The sequence below is a fragment of the Lacerta agilis genome, chromosome 2, assembly GCF_009819535.1.
Source record: "Lacerta agilis isolate rLacAgi1 chromosome 2, rLacAgi1.pri, whole genome shotgun sequence".
Lineage (NCBI taxonomy): Eukaryota > Metazoa > Chordata > Lepidosauria > Squamata > Lacertidae > Lacerta > Lacerta agilis.
The window spans coordinates 103,139,506-103,166,772 of record NC_046313.1 but is presented as its reverse complement, the minus strand read 5'-3'; the positions used below and the strand labels follow the sequence as shown (position 1 = coordinate 103,166,772).

Here is a 27,267-nt window from a genome sequence, read left to right as displayed (position 1 = left end):
ATCGACCAGTGATCTACCACAGACGTCCAGTGATCTACCAGTAGATCATGATCTACCTGTTGGACGTGCCTGGCCTAAACAAATAGCTGTACCCTTGGAATGAAGCATACTTTCCTGTATGTTTATCCTCATATGCTGCAGCCGGCATTTGAAGCCCTGCTCCAGATCCCTCAACTCCATGACAGCCAGGACTATAAAGTTATTTCCATAGCGGCACCCAGCCAGGTGAGGGACATCAGGTGTCCATCAATGTAATATTTCAGGTGGCTGGCAAAAAACACGGATGTTTACTAAAGTTTTCAGCTGGCTGTTTTTATTTGTACTAGTTTATTCCTGAGACTGGTTAGGGCAGGGATCCCCAAACTCGGCCCTCCAGATGTTTTGGGGCTACAACTCACATCACCCGCTAGCTAGGGATGATGGGAACTGTAGTCCCAAAACATCTGGAGGGCCGAGTTTGGGGTTGCCTGGTTTAGGGTGTTGTTGTTTACTGGATGTTTTCAAATTATTAGTTTTTCACACCGATACTTTTGGCCTTTTGACTGCAGCTATGAATGGGGATTGTGATGTATTTTACTATTGTGTGGAGTTCGGATAAATAAATTTCTTACTAACTTTATTTCTACCCCGCCCATCTGGCTGGATTTGTTAGCTGCCTTGAGTTTCTTTTGAAAAATTAAGCTGGATGGAAGTTTCCCAGATAAAAAAAATAAGTTAAAAGATTAAGATATTACATAATTCTCTTTTTAAAAGAAAAACGGACTACTGTAAGAAAGAATATTAGTGTTTTTTTTACCACTATGACCCCAGCAAGAAATAACCAAATCCAGAATTTCTGCCCATATTAATCTTTTAAAAGCAGCGTTTAAAAGCACTGGAAGAGAGAGAAACATAATCTGTTGGTATTCCACTGACTGCCACTGGCAAGTACAGGCAAATTAATTATCTTTTGCCATTAGAATACAGTGGTACCTCTGGTTATGTACTTAATTCGTTCCGGAGGTCCGTTCTTAACCTGAAACTGTTCTTAACCTGAAGCACCAATTTAGCTAATGGGACCTCCCGCTGCGCCGCCAGAGCAAGATTTCTGTTCTTATCCTGAAGCAAGGTTCTTAACACGAAGCGTTATTTCTGGGTTAGCGGAGTCTGTAACCTGAAGCGTCTGTAACCCGAGGTACCACTGTATATTAATTCTACGAGAACTGGAGCATTTCTTGTCTCTTGGTTTAAATATTAAACAATTAAAGAGTTGCCTTCTACAATAAACCCAACGTCCTCGTTCTGCAGTGACAAGTTAGCCGATCTCCCTTTTATTTTCCATGCATCAATTCTACCTTGGCCCTTCCAGCTTCACCAAAGGCAGGCTCTTTCTCAATCAGGCCTTGGCTATGCAAATTGAGAAGGGAATCTGCGATAATCCTTGCCGTCCTCTTTTGATAGCCTCCAGATGTCACCATCAAGATGGGGATTCTGTGTTTCCTAGCAGCTCTGAACACAATTTCATCACGATCGATAATCCCCTGCAGTTACACAAAAAAAGGAAGCACAGCGCTGAACTTCATAAACCTTTTTAGCTTATGGTTTCATAATAATATATGCTGGAATAAATAAAATTATTTAGGAACCCAGAGTGTTCAAGTGTCCTCTTCAGTCCAGACTTGGACTCCTCTAAAATCAGAGGAGACTATACTCTGTGTGAGGGGGGACACAGGCGGTGCTGTGGTCTAAACCACAGAGCCTAGGGCTTGCCAATCAGATGGTCGGCAGTTTGAATCCCTGCGATGGGGTGAGCTCCCGTTCTGTCCCAGCTCCTGCCCACCTAGCAGTTCGAAAGCACGTCAAAGTGCAAGTAGATAAATAGGTACCACTCTGGTGGGAAGGTAAACGGTGTTTCCGTGCGCTGCTCTGGTTCGCCAGAAGCGGCTTAGTCATGCTGGCCACATGACCCGGAAGCTGTCTGCAGACAAACGCCAGCTCCCTTGGCCTAGAGAGCGAGATGAGCGCTGCAATCCCAGAGTTGTCCGCGACGACCTAACGGTCAGGGGTACCTTTACCTTTATACTGTGTGTGCTACGAACCTGAGGTGAAATAGCCAGGCCTCCCAAGGGGTCACCGTCCAAGATGTCCGTTCCGGCATTATAAACAATTATGTCCGATTTTACTTCGTTCAGTGCACCTTCCACGTGCGTTTTTACTTTCTGAAGATATTCTGCGTCTTCTGTGCCCCAGTCCAATTCAACTTTCCGCCTTATGGCTCCTGAAAGTTACCATGAATCATATATACAAATGATTTGGGTGTGGGATAAAAGTAAAACAGTTTCTGATATTGAGTCAGACTTCCATTACAAGCTCTGTATTATTTTAGTAATCAATAGGTGGGATTTGTTTCCAGCCTTATCAGCCCCCAGTGGACTGGTGGTATGTCAGCAGAGCCCCCAGAACAGCATGGAATGGGTGAGGGGGGGTATTTTGTCCGGCAAGCTACCATGTTTGGAAGAGTGCAATGTTGACTTCCACCCATGTGGTGATATTCAACTATGTTTTACTCAGAAAAGGCATGCTGAACTTAATGGCCCTAACTTAGTCACACACATTAATTTCTGTGAGTCTACTCTTGAGTAAAGCTTCGTTGAATGCCACCCGTCATCTTTCCCAAATAAGCTATAACAAAGTACAAAAGATGAGGTCTAACGTGGTTGATAAAAATGATGCAAGATCAGATATTTTACTACCAATTTTTTACATTGACTTCCTACCCTGCCACCAAGGAACTGAGGGGTGATGTGCATTATTATTCCCCTTCCTCTCTAGATAAAAAGGAGCATGACAACTTGGGCTGCAAATGAGGCTGGGGCAGGGCTGGATTTAGGTTTGATGAGGCCCTAAGCTACTGAAGGTAATTGGGCCCTTTATATGTCCAGCTGTCCTTTGTCAACAACAAATTGTCACTGTTTTCTGTGTTGAATATATGCTATATGGTAATTTATGGACCTAATAGGTATCTAAAGCCATTTGCCCATGTTGCCATGCAGAATGTAGGCACCCTATATATAGAAATGAACAAACCAGTGATATTTTAGGGAGCAGGCTAGCAGGCGGGGCCAATCACTTATATCATAGGAGCCTACACAACACCAAACAATGTCGCTGTATGTAGGTTTATTTTATTTGTTTTTTATCTTATGTTTTGGAAATGTACAGGTTTTTTTCCTTTACATTTTTTGGGGCCCCACAAGAGAGTGGGGCCCTGAGCTTCATGGTCATTTGGACACTGGGCTCTCTGGCCCTAGTCAAACCATGACTAGCCACTTCCTTGCTGGACTAGCAGTCCAACAGCATCTTGGAGAGTCACAGGTTGGCCGCCCCTGGCTGAGATATTTGGATTTTTAAAAAATATTGTCAGGAAACCCCCCTCCCTGGTAGACTCGCGGTAGCATCTGCAGTATAGAGAACCACTTCCGCTATTTACCAGTTCGTCCTCCCCCTCCTCCACCGGAAGCGACCATTCCTCCAGTGGGGAGGGGGAGTTAGAGACAGGAAGGCGGTGCAAGGGCTCTGAAAGGATCGCAGAGCCCGAACGCCGAGGGGATAGCGGGGGGAACGGGGTCAGGTTCCCATGCTCCAAGGTCACAGGCAGGAAGGACGTGGTAGGGGGAGATGGGGGTTCAGAATCCCACGCCTCTTTTGCTGGACAAAGAACCAGAAGGGGTCATTCCTGGACTCTGCGGAGGGATGAGATGGAAGTTTGAACTTTTGCTCCACTGTATATAGTTTTGCACAATAAAGAACTAAGTTTTTAGAAGTGCTGTGTTTGGCGTTTCACTCATGAGCAACCACTGAACGTCCTTACAAATATATTATATCCTGGTTTCCTTTCCACATTCTAGTCGTAGAATCATAGAATTGGAAGAGACCACAAAGGCCATCCAGTCCAACCCCCTGACAAGCAGGCAACACCATCAAAGCATTCCTGACAGATGGCTGTCAAGCTAGCACCCCCAAAGGCGAGTCAGTCCTCCATGGTCACCCGAGACGGCTGCCAACAACAGCATCCATGTATTCTCCCCACTTTTAAAATCTGGAATAAGAGTGGGCCAAAAAAAGTAAAAGTGTGGAAATTAGACAGCAGGGAGAAAACTTGGGAATCCATGTCTGGGCCCTGCTTTCCAAGCTGCTGGTATGCAGCAGCGTACCACTTTCTAAAAAAAACAATACCCTGTGATCCCAGGGATGTCTTGCACAGAGAAGATTTCAAATATCTGAACAGTGCAATGGAAAAAAACAGCAAATAGTTCCATTCACCAGAGAGCAACATTTCAATTGTAAAAAGGGCAATTCCTCTATCGGCAAGTTTTATTTTAAATTGTTTTAAGGTCACAAAAGCTGGGGAGATCACCCACTTACGTTTAGCAAATCCATCTCCTGGATAAATATACCTGTTGTAAACGTCCATAATATACACTCTTCGGTCATCCATAAAGTCTCTTTCGTGGCCATTTCCCTGTAAGTTTACCACACCCAGTTAATAATGCAAATCAAGCCCAACTAGTGATTAACATAGATTAATCACCATTTCACTATTTGTTTTTGCTCCTCGCGAAAAGAGTGTACAGGGTATTGTTATGCTTATTATGCCATAGAATAGTATGCAAATATGAAGATACAGATATGGATATAGGCACACATTTAAAAGTTTAATATACCCAACACTTTCCTTACCTTCTCCATATACAATAAGGGATCTGGCAGATTTGGGGGGGGGAGTCTACATACAATCTAGATTCAAAGTGGTATTTTCCAATTTTTCAAGCCTCATCTTTATTTCTCAGTTTTTCAGTGAATGCTTAAAGACTCATTTTCCAGCAGATCGTTCAAAAGATGCAGTCATCAAAACTACTGATCCTTTGCTTTCTCTGCCTTCTATTCGTCAGCTCATTTATTGCAACTGGGTTTCTTTTTTAAATAAATAAATTATTAAAGATTTACTCGATTTACAAAAGTATGTGTGTTGTCTCTTTTCTCAGGTTGTGAAGTCTTTTCTATACACAGTGGTACCTCGGTTTACGAACTTAATCCGTTCCGGAAGTCCGTTCTTAAACCAAATCAGTTCTTAAACCGAGGGGAGCTTTCCCTAATGAGGCCTCCCGCCGCTGGTGCCCTTCCACCGTTCGGATTCCATTTTTAGGCTGAGGTAAAGTTCGCAAACCGCGACACTACTTCCGGTTTTGCGGAATTCGTAAACCAAATATTTCGTAAACAGGACTGTTCGTAAACTGAGGTACCACTGTACCAGTTACATATGATGTGAGGCAGTGTTGTATACAGAATAAGGTTGGGGAAGAAGAAAAGGGGGGGAGAAGTGGTAAACTTATATTCTTATACTTTGGGGGGAGAGGTTATGTCTGCCTCACTTGGGTAGGTTCTCTTTCCGTTTGTATATTATATTTCCTTGGTAGTGAGAGGTTGGGTGGGGGTTTTTGTAGGAGGGAGGTGGAGAAGGAGTTCAACCTCAGCTGGTATAGATCACTTTAACTTTACAGTCCTTACTGTTGGCGTATTTAAACTGAGTATCTGCGCAACAAAAGGCATTCTGAGGAGACTGCAAAGTATAATTAGGAGTTGTTTTAATTAAAGGAAAATAACAGAAGTTATATTAACTACAAGAACGTTACAGAAACATGACCCATCCAGTGACCCACTGTCAGGGCTGGTCGATTCCTCTTCACATTACCACACAAAACGTCTCTTGGTCTTTTATAATTTTTATGAAGAATTCACAAACAGTATTAATAAATAGTTCTTAACTTCAACTATCACTTCACAGAGTCATTCAGTTCAGATACCTTCTGAGCTCTGCTTCTCCCCTGACCAGCAACTCTCAAAGGCTTTTCCCGCTCTTTTTCTAGGCTTTTCCCGCTCTTTTTCTAGGCTTTTCCCGCTCTTTTTCTAGGCTTTTCCCGCTTTTTTCTGACCTCCTAGTGAGGAGTTTGAGTCATAACTTCACCCTTCCCTCTGTGAATATTCTAACTCTCTTTCTAACTCTACTCTGACACCCACCACCCAGGGTACTGAGAGAGGTACGCGGACCTCCTTATATACTGTATCCGATTGCTGATACGCCTTAAATCAATACAAACTTAACATCACCTGCTGTACTGCCCCGCAGCTGCAAAACTAGGTCATTTCATTTCCTTCTTTCTTTTAAAGAGATACACCTTTCTGTGGAACAGTAATGAACCTTAAACTGTAAACTACTCAACATTTACCATTCCCCCATTATATTTAAAAGCCCTGGTTTCCCCTCCCTTCACTTCCTCGTTGCAGCTGAAACGCAAGCACTGTACAGTAATGCTTTTAAAAAATCTCCTTTGTTTGCTGTGCTCCAAAGGAATGAGGCCTTTTGTGCTCAACTTGCAATGAGCCAGAGAGGTTCGCAAAACAGGGAAGCAGTATATCTCACTGCTCCTGCAAAACTCTCTTTAGGTTTTGGGGCAAGGGAAGTGAATTCCCCTCTCCCTCCTCCCTCTGACTTGCTTGGAGTCAAGGAACTCTGAAAGCTAGCATGGCCTCTCCTAAACTTTCAATCCCTTGCAGAGGTTTTAAGGTTTTGCAAAGCCTGATAAGGGGTAGCGGGGAGGGAGGATTAACCCTAGGTTTCAAGTTGGCTTCAAGCAACCCATCATTAACATTAACAACAGCCTGTCAGTTCTGACAACATGACAACCTGTGGCTAAGCAAAAACAGAAGTGAAAGCTTCCTTGCAGACGCAATAGAGGAGAAGCATTTGAGCCCAAAGCTTGCTGAGACACATTCATCCCATGCTTAAACCAGGCTTCCCCGACCTGGTGTCCTCCAGATGTTTTTGTCTACAACTCCCAGCAGCTAGAGGGACGCAGGTGGTGCTGTGGGTTAAACCACAGATCCTAGGACTTGCTGATCAGAAGGTCGGCGGTTTGAATCCCCGTGACGGGGTGAGTGCCCGCTGCTCAGTCCCAGCTTCTGCCCACCTAACAATTCGAAAGCACGTCAAAGTACAAGTAGATAAATAGGTACCGCTCCGGCGGGAAGGTAAATGGCGTTTCCGTGCGCTGCTCTGGTTCGCCAGAAGCGGCTTTGTCATGCTGGCCACATGACCCGGAAGCTGTACGCCGGCTCCCTCGGCCAATAACGCAAGATGAGCACCGCAATCCCAGAGTCAGACACGACTGGACCTAATGGTCAGGGGTCACTTGACCTTTACCCAGCAACTAGGAGAGGTGGTCCACAACATCTGAGGGTCAGCAGGTTCAGAAATGGTCGTGCTTAGCTACGGTTTAGTGTGACATCCCAATACTGGCACTGCAGCGCTGCACTGCAAGAAGTCTTCCACTAGTATTCTCGCGGAACAAGAATTAACTAATACATTTTCTGCTTCTGGTCGTGGTTATTTGGGCCCGTCAGTATGTGCAATATTCCCCCACTGGAAGTTTGACCATTTCCCCGTTTTGCAGATTTCAAAATTTCCCCCAAATGCCACTCCGTAATCATAGAATCATGGAATTGTAGAGTTGGAAGGGACCACAAGAGTCATCTCGTTCAACCTCTGTAATGCAAGAATCTTTTGCCCAACATGGAGCTGAAACCCACAACCCCGAGATTACAAGTCTCACATATCAAGTTGCCTATATATGTTTTGTTTTTGCAATTTGTTCAGTACAAATCAACTTACTTTGTGGCACGATTCTGCCGTTACGTGATTCAAGAGTTCTGTTTCGAATTAAAACTTTTTGCGTTTGATCACTCACCTGATGCGCATCCAGGTCTATGATAGTTGCCTTAGAAACTCCTTCCATCCTTTCAAATAAAAACTGGAATACAGAGAAAAGAAATAAAGAAGAAAGGCAAGCTTCAGACTTGCATGGAATTTTCTGCTCTCAAATGAATTACAGTACGTATAATTAGAAAACCATTTTAAACTCCTATAAAGCACATCCGTTTTGAAAACCACACCAAATATTTATTCAAATTTACTTTATCTTTGTCTATGAAACACAATGCCAAAACAAAACCCCAGTTATCCAACGTATATTATTTTTGTCAAGGTATGCAGGTGGCGTTGTGGTCTAAACCACAGAGCCTAGGGCTTGCCGATCAAAAGGTCGGTGGTTCAAATCCCCGCGATGGGGTGAGCTCCCGTTGCTCGGTCCCTGCTCCTGCCAACCTAGCAGTTCGAAAGCATGTCAAGTGCAAGTAGATAAATAGGTACCGGTCCAGCGGGAAGGTAAACGGCGTTTCCGTGCGCTGCTCTGGTTCGCCATAAGCGGCTTAGTCATGCTGGCCACATGACCCAGAAGCTGTACGCCGGCTCCCTTGGCCAGTAAAGCGAGATGAGCGCCGCAACCCCAGAGTCGGACATGACTGGACCTAATGCTCAGGGGTCCCTTTACCTTTACCAATACTTTGGCCACCTCATGAAAAGAGAAGACTCCCTGGAAAAAGCCCCTGATGTTGGGAAAGATGGAGGGTACAAGGAGAAGGGGACAACAGAGGATGAGATGGTTGGACAGTGTTCTCAAAGCTACCAACATGAGGCTGACCAAACTGCGGGAGGCAGTCGAAGGCAGGAGTGCCTGGCGTGCTCTGGTCCATGGGGTCATGAAGAGTCGGATACGACCATATGACTAAACAACAACATTCTTTTTGTCAGAGGTCAAGAATTCCTTCCTCAGCGATTGCTATTCTGTAGAAGGTGAGTAGTTAGCAATTGTCAAATTCCCATGGCTTTTAAATGAAATCCCCCAAGAATTCATTTCCCTTCTCTATTAAAATCCCAATATTTAGAATCAAAGCAAGTAGGCATGCAGAGCGCAAGCATATCTATGCGCACATTTGTGTCTTCTTCCAGTTTTTTTTATTTCAATCATTCTCCCTTCCTCTTCTGGGCTTGAGCTGGCCTTGGTCATTATCATAACCAGGCATTCAAAGTCAGGTTGAGTTCATGCTTTTCGAAACAGGCTCTAACATCCAGACTAATAAGTCCTTGCAAACATTTCCATGAGATTCACCCTGTTTAGTTGTCCACAGATAGGTTCCAAAATAGCTTTTCTCTGGCTCTCCTCAGAGATTTTGGTTCTTTGTTAAATGGCTAAATACAAGGTCAGCCTTCATCCATCTGGGATCTGTCCCATTTTACAATGATTTAAAGTCTTTAAGCAATAATTTAAAGGCTTTAAAGGAAGGAGATGTGTCTGTGGCTACAGCTAAACAGGTCTGGCCCCAAGCAATGAGAGGCTGCCTGGATCGCCCCAGCTAAACCCAATTCTCTCTTGCGTTTATGACTTCATAGCACTTAAGATGAGAGTTTCTGTATTACTGCGTCCATCCCCTCAGAACAGTTTGTATTACTGATGGCTTCAGTTTCACTGAAATCAACAGCATTCCAAGTAAGCAAAGTCCACCTTCCTCGTTGATTCGCTGGTTAGGACATACCCATCTTACTAGGATTACAGCAGCTTTCAAAGATAGTACTCCATTTCCACATGCAGCCCTATCTGATTTATCAATAACAAATTTAGGCTGCAGGTATATGCTGATGTTTGTTAAGTCTATGCAAATATATATATATATATATATGAAGAAGAAGAAGAAGAGTTTGGATTTGATATCCCGCTTTATCACTACCCGAAGGAGTCTCAAAGCGGCTAACATTCTCCTTTCCCTTCCTCCCCCACAACAAACACTCTGTGAGGTGAGTGGGGCTGAGAGACTTCAGAGAAGTGTGACTAGCCCAAGGTCACCCAGCAGCTGCATGTGGAGGAGCGGAGACACGAACCCGGTTCCCCAGATAATGAGTCATGACGTTGTTGCTTGCAGTAGGTCTTCCATACCTTTAGAGCCAGTGAGATATCAGCATAAGCACAAAAGCCTCCACCTTTATCACTTGAGCAGTGATGAAAGCCACCACCTGGGAAAAGAAACGGAAAATCTGAATACTGTATTTAACTAAACTACCAGACACCATGGAAAACACGATTGTCATTATATAAATATACCGTTGGGAAATTCCATTCCACCTTAAGTTGCAGACATGGGACTGTTGTGTGCCACATGTCTGTTCACACACCAGCACAGATTGCTGGGAAATTCCTTTGTGTATAGCTTTTGCTTTTGAGACTCTCTCTGAGGAGACGAAGGAGAGACGGCATGTTTTTCTTTGTCCTGATTTATGCTCAATAAATCTGCTTGTAAATATGCTTTCACAAGCCTCACCACGCCACTTCTGTTGCGCAGCGTGCACTGCTAATACGGTGTGCCCAGGCTTTTGAAGTCTGGGTCGCTTCTTTATGTCGCACCAGAGATTGGGGATTGTCCAGTAAGTCGGCTGGAAGGGCATGATCCAGCTGGGGGCTAGCCAGCTGGCCTCCCGACTCCCTCTGGATGCCGACATATACAGCTGATGAGCAGATTGCTTCACGAGCCATGCTTCTTTAACCAGCACCGTAACTACGTTAATGAGCAAACTCTCCAAAAATCCTACACTTTTTCCTGTTTGCTCATGCTTTTTGTCCTGCGAAGGACAAAGCTTTGAATACCTGGCATATCTAAGTTCTCTCCGCTCCTATGTGTTTAAAGAAAAGTGTGTGGGAAATGGCAGCTTCTCTAATCAAAAAGAGATTCAATATCCCTTTCCATTATCAGACACAGGCAGGAGCCGGCTTGTTTAAAAAGCAACCCTCGTTAAGGTTAAGCAGAGTTTGTCAGCCTGGAGGACGTAGCAAGCTGCAGCTCACCATAAGCAGAAACCTCTGAACTCCTGAGTCGCATCGGAGGACTGGGGAGCGGGGAGCATGCAGGCACAAGGTTATGCCACTCTGAATCATGGTTTAGCCTTTTGTTCACCAAAGGAGTTGGTCATGGGCACACATGCAGTGGCGTTGCAACGGGGGCGGGAGGCAGTGCGCCCCGGGTTCCATGTCTCCGGGGGTGACAAGAAGTCACCCCGCGTGGACTCACGGCGGCACGAGCAGACATTGCACCACCGCAGCCACATGTGGAGGATCCTCTGGAGCAGGGGATCCCAGCGCTGGTGGCAAGCCACTATGTACAGCACATGTGCAGCACCGCACGCATGCACTGCACGTAGCAACGCCGCACATGCGCTGTACTTAGCGGTTTACCACCGCCGGCGCTCCAGTGCCGTACGGACGGTGCCAGGACCCCCCTGTCGCCGCTACAGCTGCAAACGGAGGATCCTCCATTTGCAGCTGCAGCTGCAAGCAGAGGATCCCGGCACCGTCCGCACGGCACTGGAGCGGCGGCAAACTGCTATGTACAGTGTTGCTATGTGTGGCGCATGCGTCATACGTAGCGGCGCCACATATGCACCCTACATAGCAGCGCCCGCCCTGGGTGTCACGACGTCTTCCTTCGGCCCTGCACCCCAAAATATATTCCCTGTTGTCTGCAGGATCCCCTCCTGCCCCTGCTGCACTGAAATTAGGCTTGAAAGAATCCTTCTATTGCAAACATGGGGGGAGGAGAGAGAGTCTCTTCCCATGTGGAGGAGCTCAGAAACTCTTGCTTGGCTCTCCACTCCCCAGCTGAACCCCTCCAGGCTGCAATTAGGATTTAAGTGGACTACAACAGGGTTTCTTTCAACGGAGTAGGGGTTACAGGGAGGGTCACAGTGGGGAGATGGGGGGTTGCCTCCTTTAAAAAATCGAAATGGTGGAGGAGAGTGTGCAAGCTTCTTGTTGCGGTACACAAAACTTTTCCACTGACCCAAGAACAGGCATGTGCAAACTCGGCCCTCCAGATGTTTTAGGACTACAACTCCCATCATCCCTAGCTATCAGGACCAGTGATCAGGGATGATGGGAGTTGTAGTCCCAAAACATCTGGAGGGCCGAGTTTGCACGTGCCTGCCCGAGACGGTTGGCAACCCCTGGCCTAACGATCAGGTGTGTGGCCAGTGAAGACTAAAGAGGAACAAACTGGGGCAGATATAAAAGATGACCAGAACGTGGATCAAAATTTTTGCCAAGAGGCATTGAAGGAGGAAGAAGATACGTTGCTACTCACCAATATTAATTGCCCATCCTCTCTCAATGGCCAGTTTCCCTGCCTTCAAAAAAATAAAATAGGAGAGGGGAAAATCTCTATTATTATTATTATTATTATTATTATTATTATTATTTCCAAAATTCATGCAACAGAGGTGTCCACCTTGTTTCTCAATCTGGGTGTTTTGAATTGTTCTATAATATACCCAAATGCTTGGAAACTTGAATGTTTACAAAACCATAAAGCATGCTGGATTAGACTTTCCAGGACAAGGCACAGAAAATATTAAGTGAGATCAGTTATGTTTCCTCCTGAATAAATACACTAACAGACTGGCAGAATAAATTACAGGAGTTTCCCAAAATGGCACAGCTGACAAACAGTCTTGAGAGGTAATTCCAAACAAAAATGTAAGGAAAAATGAAAAAAATATAAATTGTATGTCCGGAAATACAGTAAGGGTACACTAACTATGCCAGTATTTGATTGACCTTGGAGACAGAATGAGTTCGGTAATAGGAGTAAGGTTACACGTTGATATAAGAATGTATTAGAAAATATATAAAGAAATGTATAACAAACAGGAGCACATACATTTGTATTACTGGAATATACAGTCGGGATTGACAGGAAGTCTAACTGTTTGGTCTATTTATGATATTGGATAAAATTCATTGTTTTTGGTAATTTTTTGGGTTTTATTGTTTTAGGTTTTGGTTTTTTTTCCTTTTCATTCTGAGGTGTAACACTCTTAGTATAAATCCACAAAAGTATTGTACAATAAGAGACATGATGCAATGTATTGTAATATAATTTTGTTTATTATTGTAATATATGAAGATTAATCAATAAAAATTATAAAAAAGAATAAATACACTTATGAACAAGCTGTGGGAGGGAAAAGATGCGCTTCAGATTATCTGAAGAAGTGTGCATGCACACGAAAGCTCATACCAGGAACAAACTCAGTTGGTCTCTAAGGTGCTACTAGAAAGAATTTTCGATTTTGTTCAGATTCAAAAGCACGGAAAAGCACAGGTATCAAAAAGTGAATGTACTGTAAGCAAAGCAAACCAGCGACTCTCACGGTGTCCCATAGTGTTTCTAAGAAATTTAATAACCCTACGGCCGTGGGAGTTCAGGCACCTGCTGCTACCGAGTACAGCAGAAAAGCTGATGACATCCTATGAAAAATGTCATTCAGCAAATTCCGAAGATTGTCACTATTCTGTGAAATGAACTCAGTGAGTCTACTCTGAAACATGGGTCAAGGTTGTAGAATCTGTCCAGCAAACATAAATAAGTTAAAACAAAATAAAATAAAAAATTCCTTCCAGTAGCACCTTAGAGACCAACTAAGTTTGTTCTTGGTATGAGCTTTTTCAGATACCAAGTGTGCATGCACACGAAAGCTCATACCAAGAACAAACTTAGTTGGTCTCTAAGGTGCTACTGGAAGGAATTTTTTATTTTATTTTGTTTTGACTATGGCAGACCAACACGGCTACCTACCTGTAAATAGTTAAGTCATTCGAGTCAGAGCAGAAACGCCATACGGAAAAGTTATTAGAAAGCACTTTTCTGGGCCAGATAATGAAAACACATTCATGACAAATCATTTCCCCCTTCTTCCAGATCTAAAACCTTCTCATTAATGCTACCCGGCTGGATGACGCACCCTGCAATTACGGACATCCACCTTTACCATACTGGCCTGAATATAAGCCGCTCCCTTAAAATTCTGCAGGCGCTCACACCCGTTTTACCGTATGTCTATTCCAGCAGCGATATTGTAAAAGACCGTTTTTGTAAGGTCGCGAATTTAAGCCACACTTTTAACTTTTCATGGTTGGAATTTGGGGGGGAAATGAGGCTTATATTTAGGCCAAAAAGGTAAATAAAGTGGCAACTTGGGTCAGGGTTCACCCCTTCCTACAAAGCAAAACACTGATTTATTTCATGCCTGCAGGACTCTCTTCCAGGTGCCAGTCTCACTGCCACTATTCTCACAGCCGCAGAGGAAAGGAGAACTATGATAATATGGCATTAAGATGGATATTCTCCTATTTCAAATGAAAATTCTATAATATTCTCATTAAACGAGAATGTTCTTGAGAATGTTCTCCAAAAGATTATTCTCGAGAATTTCACATCACTAGATCTGGTATTGCGAAGCTTCCTACATTCCTTCCGTCAAAGATAGTTTTGTCCTTTTGCAGCATGTAGGCCAGTGGGCGTAACTATTTATAGACCTAAAAATTATAACAATTAAATATGTGTATTGCCCTTTTAAAATTGCTTTAGAATTAGAATCAGCAGAAATGAGACAAAATATTTACCATTATTGTTCCTCCAGTCTGAGTTCTCAGGGGCCTCAGAACCTTTCTCTGAACAAGGAAATTGGGCAGAAAAAGAACAGGTGGGATTTCTGTAATTGTAGCCACAACAAAAGACCACTGGAAAGAAAACAAAAGATTACGGATTAGTTGCTCTCAGGGCAATTCATATCTACCCAAAAGTAAGCACTGTTGAGTTCAATAGGACTCGGTCCCAAGTCAGCATTTACAGGTGGGCAGCTTAAATAACTGATTCATTAGCAGCACCAATTAAACATGTCTACTCAGAAGTAAATCCCTCAGTGTTGCGAATGGGACTTACTCCCCAGTATGACAGTTTAGGGTTCATATCCGTTCATAACACAGCTATATGCGAAGCAAAAACGTGTGCATTTAAACAAATAATAAAATTACAAAAATCACCAATGACACCCAGGAAAAGTGTAGATGAGCGAAGGAGAAGAGCAGATTAAATCGCTATATGATACAATCTTTTAATTCAGATCACTGCTCTCAGAAATAAAGCAGTTATTGCTGCTCTTTAATAATGCTTTAGAGTTGTTGTGCCCAATCTAAAAATAATTTAGAAAACATAAAAAACCAGAAGAACGTTAACTACAAAGGCAAAAGTACAGAGCGACAATGGATAATGGCAATGATTTCAGTGCCGTAATTAGCAAATGCAGGAAAACAGCACACTTAAAATGACGGTACAACAAATAACTAAGCTGTATTTCATATTCATAGCACTTTCAAGTGTACAGCAAAAGCGCAAAATGATTTCTGGAATACCTCTTCAACGCTTTCCAATATATGATTCTGTAAGCGGTACAAAAAAAGTTGGAAGAAAATATATTCAAACATCTTGAACAACTCACAGCCGTAACTAAACTGCAAACTCTACAAAGTTTCAGAGAGTGGTTTGCGACGCGACTCTTAAGCACTGAAAGGTTTTCCTGCCACATGTCGCAAATTTGGTCTGGGATTACGTACTGAAATATAATTTACTGATATATTTGAGGGAAGTATTAAATCTATATGGTGAATTGTCTCGATAGACATCACACAAAAGCAGCATGAGTTTTACCATTTTGCATTATAGGCACTGCTACTAACCTACCCAAACATTGTCTCTTCATAGGAAAAAATAACCAGTGTGGTATACACTGAGAAATATTATTAGTCTGGCTTGATTATATGGCCAGGATAAGCACAACTGCATGATCAGTGTTGGGAGTGGTTTTCTTCTCCTATCTTAGACAATGCCAGTGGTGTGGAAGCTGGCTGAAATGAAGGTTAGTTGAGTTAAAGGTCTAGGAAACCTAGGAACCGCTGGTTGCTTTTTCATTTCCCTTCTACCCATCATATGAAACAGTACATAACCTGTTCTATTTCTGTTTATGTTGCAGGACATGGAGGTAAAGGATCCCTGGACGGAGGATAAATCTTGCTGCTAGCTCCATAGCAAAAAGCAAAGCCAAACTGCTATTATCTGGCTATTGACACCGATTCCTAAACTAAAAATCAATTCCAGACACAAACACACCCCAGTAAAGGACAGGCATCGAGAAATTATAAGCCCACTGTCAGTCCCCCAACCTGTCATGGGGAGAATATCAGCAGTCCTAAAACCGCATCCATGAAATGCAGAACTTTACTCTTCATTAAAGGTAAAGGACCCCTGACAGTTAAGTCTAGTCACGAATGACTCTGGGGTTGCGGTGCTCATCTCGCTTTACTGGCTGAGGAAGCCGACGTTTGTCCACAGAGTTTTTCCGGGTCATGTGCTTTCGAACTGCTAGGTTGGCAGGAGCTGGGAGCGAGCAACAGGAGCTCACCCCATTGCAGGGATTCAAACCGCCATACTTCTGATTGGCAAACCCAAGAGGCTCAGTGGTTTAGACCACAGCGCCACCCGCGTTCCTTACTCTTCACTAGGAAGAAACAAATGCAGCTCTTGGGGGGAGGGGGAATTCAAAACAGGGAGATATCAGAAGTCAACATAATTTGCACACAGGCCATTTGTCATTCTCAAATTTAAGCAACCATAAGAGTCCCATGGTTACACACAATTCTCCTTTTGAATGAACTTCACCCTTTATTTCATTTTCTGAATGAACCAGGGTTAGCATTGCATCTACACAAGCATTTTCTCTAAAGGTGGTTAAATCTATACCAAAGTTTGCAACACAATCAAAAGTGGGGCTGCACAGTCCTTAGGCTAAGGCTATTAGTAAAAAACAAACAAACCTGGGGCATGCATAACTCTTATTACCATTCACGGGTCCAAAAATGAAAGGAAGGAAGGTGTGAGTGAAAAGGATTTCTTAACTATGGTCTGCACTGAGCCCAAGTGTTAAATAAATGCAAATTTAGCAGACTGGATTTCCACTGTCTAGAACTAAGACAGTAGAAAGACATAAAAATGACACTGTGAAAACTGTTAAAATGTGAGCATAAACTACACATCTGTTTTAGGGTCCTTAATTGTCTTTTCTCATCACTGATATTTAAAAACACGCATGCAATGAAAAGTTTGTATGCATAGAGAATGCACCCCTGGAAAGGATAGCATTGGACTCTCAAGTAAAAACCATCTTTGGGAAATTATCACACACCTAAGTTTTGCACCTGTATACAAATGAAGGGCAATATAATTTAAGTGGTGTTTTAAAAGATATCACCTGAAGAAAAAGCAGCCAACGACACATGGTCTTGCACTCAGCAGAATCTCAGTGATTTTTTTTTTAAAAAATATTTTAATCCTTTTTTAAAAAATCAGCCCAATTTGGCTGATTTGGAGTGGTAGCCGTGGTGGGGAATCTTCCAGACATTTCAAGAAATAAACACACACAGCTAGTGAGAAGGCCAAGAACAGGAACAGGACCCAGTAAATGCCAAGGAAATGGAATGGCAATAAAAAGGCAATTTTTGAGAATTATAAAAATTGTACGGTTAAAACCATAAACCATTCCTGATTTCTGTAAATATTCTACAGTAAAGAGGAAAGCAGTATACACCAGAAGGGGGTTATGCCCCCCCCCCCAGAATGTCTGCAATATAATACTGAGTCATGCAAAATAAAATTGATTCATGCAGAGTCACAACTGCTTCCAGACTGTCACCTAAAAACCTGAATGAATTTGAGTTGAAAGAGAAGGGGAAACATGGTGGCTTGGAAACCATTCGGTTGCTTCAATTGCTCCCAATGTTATTGTTTTGCTTTGCTTTGTTAATACTGGCACCCTAGTGCCTGTTTATATAAAACCAATTTCAGAAGGCAGGAAATCAACTTCCCTCAACAGTGCTGCAGGGTTTTCCATTTAAAATTTTCAGGCCTGGGCTATACAAATGAGCAACTACAACAAGATAGGATATTGCTTTGTTTATTTATTGCTTATTGGTCATGCTTTGTTTGAAAACCAACAGACAGACCAACGTCAGGTTTCTGATGACAGAATAAATCATAGTCTATAGCTTGTTTGAGCCGTGGATCGGGAGCAGGGAGAGAAGCTGCTCAAGGAGGGACTCCCATGGGAAGACAGAAGCAACCTTACAATTAAACTACAGTTAAAAACACACCGTGCCTTTTTTTGTGACGTGAAAACAAGGCTAGTAACATCAGCTAGCTTCTTCTGCTTACTAACGCAGCTGGAGAACATCCCAATTCAGATCTTAAGGGAATCGTTCTCTGCATCAAATCAGAGTCGCATTAATTGGTCATATGATAGTTCAATACAAACAAGCCTTTCCAATTAAAGGCAGTCAGGTAATAATCTCTGTGAAGCTCTAATTTGAAACTGGCTTTTCCAGCTTTCAAACAGAGGTACCAAGAAAAGAGTACAACTAAGGTTTGTCTCTCAGTTTGGTGTAGTGGTTAAGAGTGGCAGACTCGTAATCTGGGGAACCGGGTTCGTGTCTGCGCTCCACATGCTGCTGCTGGGTGACCTTGGGCTAGTCACACTTCTCTGAAGTCTCTCAGCCCCACTCACCTCACAGAGTGTTTGTTGTGGGGGAGGAAGGGAAAGGAGAATGTTAGCCGCTTTGAGACTCCTTCGGGTAGTGATAAAGCGGGATATCAAATCCAAACTCTTCTTCTTCTTCAATCTAGACACTCATGTTCCTCTTACTGTCGGTCTGTACTGCCATTTGAGTTCCCTGTGGTATAAAACTTCTCTTTTCCATAGAATAGGCACAAGATAACCCTATATCCATCCTTAAAGAAATCAGCCCTGAGTGCTCACTGAAAGGACAGATCCTGAAGTTGAGGCTCCAGTATTTTGGCCACCTCATGAGAAGATAAGACTCCCTAGAAAAGACCCTGATGTTGGGAAAGATGGAGGGCACAAGGAGAAGGGGACGACAGAGGATGAGATGGTTGGACAGTGTTCTCGAAGCTACCAACATGAATCTGACCAAACTGCGGGAGGCAGTGAAAGATAGGCATGCCTGGCGTGCTCTGGTCCATGGGTCACGAAGAGTCGGACACGACTGAACGACAACAACCCTATAAACCCTACATGCTGGCCACATGACCCGGAAGCTGTCTGCGGACAAACAACAGCTCCCTCGGCCCATAGAGCGAGATGAGCGCCGCAATCCCAGAGTCATCCGCGACTGGACCTAATTTTCAGGGGTACCTTTACCTTTACCTTTAAACCCTATAAAAAACATGGTTCTAAAATTACATAACTTCTTAATGATTTCAGGGATTTTTTATTTATGGATATTTTGTGCAGATTTCTTTTTTTAATTTTCTATTCAATACCCCTCCCACTTGCCACTATAACCTAAGGACTATGTTCTAACCTAAGACTTGGGGGGGATTATGAGAACAAGAATTCTAAAGCTATAAAAAATTGTTTTTGCTGTTTCCTGCTTTATGTTCACTTACGTGTACTGAGGATTTTGTTTTCTGTGTGTGCGAGAGAGAGAAACATACAGAACAAGTGGGGGGGGGAATCAAAATTTGTTTCAAACACGAGTAGATGATACAACACCTTTAATCGATTCAAGTAGCTTCTCGTGTGACCAACTAAAAGGTCTTCTTCAGTTGCTTCTTGAGCTCGTACAATCAAATCATCGGCAATTAGTTTTGCTTCTGAATTGAAAAAGAAAAGCACATTACATCCAACATCTCATGTAAATAAGTTACACATTTCAATACTGCAGAAGCCAGCAGGTAAGATTTTCCATTAATAAATTAGGCTCCTGCTTTGCTGTAAACTCCACTGCACACTAAGCAGAAAATGATAGTTTATTCAGGACTGGTAGCTATACCACTGCTGCTTTTTGATTGTTTTATTCACATAATGTATATTCTTTACAACAGACAAGTCCAAAATAAAATCATATATAACAAAATCATAAGTCTCATGTTTCCATTTACACTGAACCCTCTCCAATACCTTTACTCGAAATTTCTTGCTGTTTCTTTCCTTATTTTAATTCCTTACTTTGGAGTCTCTTAAATCCTATACCAATCTTTAACAACTTCAATTACCGTATTTTCCAGCGTATAAGACGACTGGGCGTATAAGACGACCCCCAACTTTTCCAGTTAAAATATAAAGTTTGAGATATACTCAACCACAGATTCTCCACCCGGCGTATAAGACGACCCCCAACTTTTGAGAAGATTTTCCTGGATTAAAAAGTAGTCTTATACGCCAGAATATACAGTAGTACCTTCACCTCCCTCCTCCCGAACCCAATACTTCCCTTCACCCGTGTGCGATCTTCTTTTGCCTGCTATTCTTTTTGTTATTGGAAAACTGATAAAATTCCAGAATTATTAGAATGGAGAACCAAACTTCTTGAATTTGCGGAGATGGCAAAATTAACAGCATCAATCAGAGGCTGCTCTAATCAAACAATTACTAAAGGGTGGGAATGTGTTAAGGAATACATGAGTCAGTGCTGGAGCTTAAAAATTTAATATGCAAAAACTTAAAAGTCGCAAGGAGACAAGATATTGAGAATAATTAAAAAGTGAGTAACGCAACAATAACCACTGCTGCTTTTAAGGCAGTGCAGAACTGCAGATCTAACACACAGAAGGCGTACTAATCATCCACATAAAATACAATAAAAAATACCAAAGTAATTATAACTGGTGCACACACCAGTAACAACCTACATGGAATTACTTCTTGCAGGTTAACCTTTTACAGAATACCGATACAGCACAATTTCTACAAAGCTTAAGACTCTCCGTTTGGCATGCACTTTACCTTTCAAAAAATTTATTACTTTCCCCCATTTTCCAGCATCGAATGGATGTAGTTTCTCCAGTCCCATGAATGTAATATTGTAATCTGGAGAATACACAATCGGCCAGCATGTTGGCGGGATGTCCTGATAGAGTTCTGTCCTGTGAGGCCTAACAGAAACAGTAACAACGTCAGGTATCCAAATACCAAAAAGGAGAGGAGAAATACATTCCACATAAATGCGCCCAAATTATGTAACACAACACAGACAAGAATTTTTGTTGCAGACTTCTTTTTCCAGTTATTCTTTTGCCATCCGGAGCACCAGATGTGGAATGCAGAACAGGCTTAATACCATTCATTGTAAGAGGTGAAAGGTGAGGGAGGCCAAACCAAACTATCCAATACTACCAAACGTCATTGCTTGTAGCTTTGTTGGGCACAGGAGGCATTCTGGGCTGGGAAAGCCACCCTCTTACAAACTCAAGCAGCTGTCAGAAAAGGCCTCTTCTCTTTGGTCACCCACCTATCTGCCAACCAATCAGCCCAGCCCACTTGGCTCTGGCCGTGCAAAGCCAATGAGCGTGGCTGGCAGGAGGAGCTGTAGAATATGGCAACAGACTTTGCACATGGGGACCAGATAGCAGCAGAATCACAGAATTATAGAACTGGAAGGGACCACGAGGGTCATCTAGTCCAACCCCTTGCAATGCAGTAATATTCTGCCCAACGTGGGGCCCTAAACATGAGAACATAAGAGGAACTTGCTGAATCAGGCCAATGGCCAATCTAGTTCAGCATCCTGTTCTTACAGCGGACATGAGTTCAACGGCACTCTCCCCTCCTGTCATTCTCAGCAACTGGTATTCATAGAATTGTAGAGTTGGAAGGGGCCCATTGAAAACCTTGTCCTCCAGGAACTTGTCTAATCCTCTTATAAGAAGGTGTGTATCTGGGAGACATGGTATGATTGGCTATTCCTAATCAAAACTGAGGGTGTAAGAAAAGATTGAAACCAGATTTGTTTTAGCTGAAACAAAAGAGTACAGTATTTTAGCTAAATAAATATGTATAGTATTTAGCCTGCCTGAATTAAAACTGATTCCCATTCAGGAAATTTCATTAAAGACTATCATTCCAATTGATATAATAGGAAAGGCAAGTGTGTGTATAGCACGGGGGTAGGGAACCTGCGGCTCTGGAGCCGCATGCGGCTCTTTCGCGGCCCTGCCGCGGCTCCGGGGCGGCTGCCTGGGGCGCGGAGGTGGCGCGGAGTGGTGGGGGCACTGCGCCTGAGAACTCCTCGGCCGGAGGGAAGACGCGCCAGCCCTGCCAGCGATGGAGGGGGGGTTTGCTGGGGGGAGAGAGAGAGGGAGGGAGGGGGCAGCCGGGGGGAGGCGCGGGGGGCAGGGCCTGGTGCGACGGCGGCAGCGCAGTTGGCGGAGTGGAGCGGGGCCGTCCCCGCCGCGGCCCGCCACTGTGAGCGCACAACAGGCGCTCCTCCTTCGGCTCCGGGGCGGCTGCCTGGGGCGCGGAGGTGGCGCGGAGTGGTGGGGGCACTGCGCCTGAGAACTCCTCGGCCGGAGGGAAGACGCGCCAGCCCTGCCCGCGATGGAGGGGCGGTTTGCAGGGGGCAGAGAGAGAGGGAGGGGGGCAGCCGGGGGGGCGCGGGGGCAGGGCCTGGTGCGACGGCGGCAGCGCAGTTGGCGGAGCGGAGCGGGGCCGTCCCCGCCGTGGCCCGCCACTGTGAGCGCGCAACAGGCGCTCCTCCTTCGGCTCCGGGGCGGCTGCCTGGGGCGCAGAGGTGGTGCGGAGTGGTGGGGGCACTGCGCTGCGCTCCTGGCCCGCCTGGGCTGCGCCCGCCGCGCCATCCTCCTGACCCGCCGCGCTTGCCCGCTTCCCTCCTTGGAGTGTCGGGCCCGGCGGGCGGCTGGGGTGTCCTTGTGGGGCTTGGCTCCGTTGCGCCTTCCCCGCTCCCCGGAGAGGCGGGCGGGCGGGGGACCTTCCCGGCGTCGGTCGCCGGATGGTGCTGCTGCCGCCTCCGCCTGGCTTTGCTGCTCCGCCTCGCCGTCCGGCGCCTCTTTGGCAGCGGGATCCGGGGGGCGCCCGGAGGCCCGGCCGGGACTCGGAGCCTTCCTGCGCCGCTGTGCAACAGGAAGGCCGGGCGGCGGTGGCGAAAACGTCCGGGCTGCTTCTGAAACCTCCGCCAACCGGTGCTTCGCCAGCGCTCGCTGCGGGCGGTGTACATGCTCAACGATGGCCCCAAGGGCGGCTCGGGGGCCCGGAGCCCCGAGGCCGGCGCGCTGCAGAGCCTGGCGCGATTCCCCCCCCAAAAAACCTGTTTTTTGCTTTTTGGCTTTTTGCCTTGCTCTCCCACCCCCCCTCTCTTTTTTCTCCTCCCCTCCTTTTTTAATCCAAGGGGAGAAATCCCATTTTTAAAACAAACAAACAAACGAAAAATAAACAAACACCCCCCACAGCTGCTGCAGCCACTCTATTTGAATTTTTATTATTACCCTTTTCTCCCTCTATCCCCCCTTTTTCTTTTCTCTTCCCCTTTTGTTTTTGTTTTCAAAAAAGGAAAAAGAAGAAAAAGATTTTATTTTTATTTTTTAAACTACTACATATTTTTAATAGATATTCTCCCCACCCCACCCCCAATTTATATTTTTCCACCCCACTTTTCCATTCCCACCCCCCTTTTTCTTTCTTTATTAATTCGCTTGCCAACCTATCTTAGAGGGGGAAGCCCTCTCTCCCACCCACCCCACCCCCAATTTATATTTTTCCACCCCACTTTTCCATTCCCACCCCCCTTTTTCTTTCTTTCTTAGTTCGCTTGCCAACCTATCTTAGAGGGGGAAGCCCTCTCTCCCACCCACCACACCCCCAATTTATATTTTTCCACCCCACTTTTCCATTCCCACCCCCTTTTTCTTTCTTTATTAATTCGCTTGCCAACCTATCTTAGAGGGGGAAGCCCTCTCTCCCACCCACCACACCCCCAATTTATATTTTTCCACCCCACTTTTCCATTCCCACCCCCCTTTTTCTTTCTTTCTTAGTTCGCTTGCCAAGCTATCTTAGAGGGGGAAGCCCTCTCTCCCACCCACCACACCCCCCCAAAACAACTTTGAGCTGAACCCCAAAAAACGGGGGTAGATCACTGCTGAAAGTAGATCACAGTTTCTTGGGAGTTGGCCACCCCTGGTATAAGACATGTAACTAGAATAAAATTTTTAAAAAACCAAGCAAATAATTGTAATAACTACTGTAATAAAGCACTGCTATAATTATATATAATTTCCCTAAAATTTTGGTTTCATTCGCCTTTCCGTGCTGAAATGTCACAACCTGAAGGACCATGGCTTGCCCCCCCCCCCCAGTTTTGATCCTGGGTACGCCCCTGAGTCAATGCAAAAAAGTAAGAACTTATTCTTGTTGTTTTTACTAATTATACTTTGCATTGGCTCCTATACGTTATTTATTATTATTGCATTAAGGTAAGAAACAATATATGCAGCGTTATATTTGTTTTAAATGTCGCAATGGTTTTGCGGCTCCCAGGTTTTTTTTTTCCTTTGGAAACAGGTCCAAGTGGCTCTTTGTGTCTTAAAGGTTGCAGACCCCTGGTATAGCACAACCCTATGCACGTCACTCAAAAGTCCCACTGGGCAATGTAATCTACTCTCAGGTAACAGGGACGTGGGTGGCACTGTGGTCTAAACCACAGAGCCTAGGGCTTGCTGATCAGAAGGTCGGCGGTTCAAATCCCCACGATGGGGTGAGCTCCCGTTGCTGGGTCACTGCTCCTGCAAACCTAGCAGTTCGAAAGCACATCAAGTGCAGGTAGATAAATAGGTACCACTCCGGCAGGAAGGTAAACGGCATTTCCGTGTGCTGCTCTGGTTCGCCAGAAGCAGCTTAGTCATGCTGGCCACATGACCCAGAAGCTGTATGCCAGCTCCCTCGGCCAGTAAAGTGAGATGAGCACCGCAAGCCCAGAGTCGTCCGTGACTGGACCTAACCTTTACCTTAACAGTGCATAGGACTGCAGCCGTAATTTGATTTCTATCGTTTAGAACAACACAGAATGTGAGAGTCATATCACAGGGTTCACTCCAGAAATGAACATTCTTTAATTTTAAAACGGGGCACTTTTAATTTAGCATTAATTATTTTACTTGACTGGGATAATATTAGAAAGAGTACCGCTTTCTGATAAAACTTTTCATCCTTAGCTAAGAGGGCCGTGAATAAAAATGTTCAAACAGCAAAATAATAATAATTTTTAAAACGCAGTGCCACCTTCTGAAGTTCAGGCTCAAGCAAGTCACTTGACGCTTACTTGGCTCAAATGAATGCTGTATCTATATGCAACCGTGCTATTCACAGAACTAAAAGGCCACTCTTTAACAAGCTCATTCCTCGTGGTGCAAACCAACTGCTGCTGTTGCAAACGGGCAGTGCCTAATATTATGCATCATGTCACATCATGCGCTTTCCTTTCCTTTCCCCATTTGAAATGTTTAACAATCCCATTACCTGTGCGTGCGCAAACACACACACAAACAAACCACCCAACACTGCAGCAGATGAAGCGGACTCCAGTCTTCAATAAGACCTTACAGGCTAATAATAATAATAATAAAGCTTTTTTGTTTCGTTTTTAAGGTCTGACATTTTGTTACGTTTTTATATTTTACTGGAAGCCGCCCAGAATGGCTGGCTGGGGAATAAATGATATTATTATTATTATTATTATTATTATTATTATTATTATTATTATTATTATTCCACCCACCCATTGCTTGTTACTCTCTGGAGTCGAGAGGCTGCAGCAGTAGCAGCAGCAGCAGCAGCAGCAGCAGCACTTACGTCGCTGGGTTATTATGAGGCAGGACAAAAGTAGCCACAAAGAGGCTTGAGTGTGTGTGTTTTTTGTGTAATTTAATACGGACTAATAGCAGCCAGGCCCGTGTGGGGTGCTTCCTTTCCCACGAGGAGAAGCATCCCCATCCCACCCGACGCTGGGATGTCGCTGGAGGAGGAGGCAGCTAAGCAGAGGGCGCCCCGACCCCGCTCCGCCTGACCCGTCCCCCGTTGGAGGCAGGAGCGGCGGTCGCTAGACCTGCCCGGGCTCCTCCCTCCTCGCGTGCCCAAGCGGCGTCTCCTCCGCCGCCGCTGCCCGGGGAACACACGCAGTCCCGCCGCTCGTTACTCACATGGTGCCCCCTCGCGTGTCCATCTACCTATCTACTTGTATCTATCGACATCTACGGACGCACGCAGGTCGAGAGAGCCCATGCCTCGGTGCTAACTGAGCATGCCCGGCTCCCGTGAGCATGCTCAGAGCCTCCGAGCGAAGCCGCCTCCCGAGCCCTCACCTCGCGGAGCTGGTTTGTCGCTCGGCGCGCGTAGGGGACGCCGGGCCAAGCTGCCAGCCAACCAATCAGCGCGCCCGTTTCCTGTTTCATCCTCCTCACAACATCCCTGTGAGGTAGGCTAGGTTGAAGGATAGTGAGGGGCCCCGAGGTCAGTCGGTGTGGGGCAGGCTGGTAAAGAAAGGTGCTCAGTTGCATTCAAGCAGGTGAGGAAGAATCTGGATTGGTTTTTAAATAGGGGGGGGGGGGAATAGTAATTGGAAAAACCCCTGATATTTTATTTTTTATTCAGTTCATTAAAGAAACATATACACTGCTAACAACAACAACAACCCTCGAGGCAATTCACGGAAAAGGTAAAAAGATTTAACAATAATTTAAAACATCCAGAAAAATAAAATCAACAACAAACCAAAACAGATTAAAACACGCAGCAACAGTCTAAATATCTGGGTGGGTAGGATTGTCTATGAACAAGAATGTTACTAGCCGGTGGTTCTGGGAGGTTTACTAACTTTAATTCCAGACTAAACTATTGGAGGAGGAGAAAATCCCTGTCCTTTATCGATCTGGCTGTATATTGATATATATATAGTGCAGCTTTAACAAAGTGGATCTGGGCGCCCCCCGGAGGGCAAAAAACAAAGCGTTTGAAAATCGTGGGGAACGGAGTAAGAAATCTTTTAAGGCAAACATCAGCGACTCTAAGAGGCGGGAGATCGGGATCTCTTGCAAGCTCTTGCAGTACCAGCCATACTAATCCGGCTTCCCACTGGCACCCCCCCCCCCCAAACTCCTCGTTTCCTCCCCACACTCGCAAGAAGCACTGGTGCATGCCCCCCGCCCCTTCAATCCCGCTGCCCTCCATGACCATTTGCTGCATTCCTTCCAACTGCAAAAGTTTGCAAGCTTCTTGAACGCTCTTTCAGGGGCTGATCCAGGGGCGGCTGCCGCTGCTGTTTTGCAAGCGCCGATGCTACTACCCATCCTTCCCCCCCCCCTCGCCCAGCTCTGCAAATTTCTAAGGAAACCAGCAGGGAGAGAACAGCGGCGCAATTGCAAGCAGTTCTGCAAGGTCAACATTCGCGCTGTTTGAAATATATGTTACGCTGACATGGCTTTGCTTGCTCCCGACCACAGCAAGAAAAACAAGAGGTCCAGGGGCTTGTAGGGGAGGCAGGCAGAGAGGGGGGAGGCCCCAGTAGCTTTACTTTAGAGGCACAATGCGCTCCAGAAAGAAGCCTCCCCTGATTCCGCTAGGCGCTCCGATGGATTCCCACCGCTTGCAGCACG

At 45.0% G+C, this 27,267-nt stretch overlaps 1 protein-coding gene across 1 annotated transcript; it reads right to left on the bottom strand.

The window, feature by feature from the left end:
* Positions 1 to 1,168: 1,168 nt before the first annotated feature.
* HDAC11 (histone deacetylase 11) lies at positions 1,169 to 25,972 on the bottom strand. The gene is made up of 10 exons (XM_033141470.1): positions 25,816 to 25,972; positions 20,612 to 20,760; positions 19,379 to 19,479; positions 14,382 to 14,498; positions 12,061 to 12,103; positions 9,867 to 9,943; positions 7,785 to 7,847; positions 4,405 to 4,501; positions 2,079 to 2,257; positions 1,169 to 1,520 (listed from the first exon to the last, which is right to left on the bottom strand). The coding sequence occupies exons 1-10, from the start codon at positions 25,836 to 25,838 to the stop codon at positions 1,311 to 1,313; spliced, it is 1,059 nt and encodes a 352-aa protein (XP_032997361.1). The 5' UTR covers positions 25,839 to 25,972; the 3' UTR covers positions 1,169 to 1,310.
* Positions 25,973 to 27,267: the final 1,295 nt, after the last annotated feature.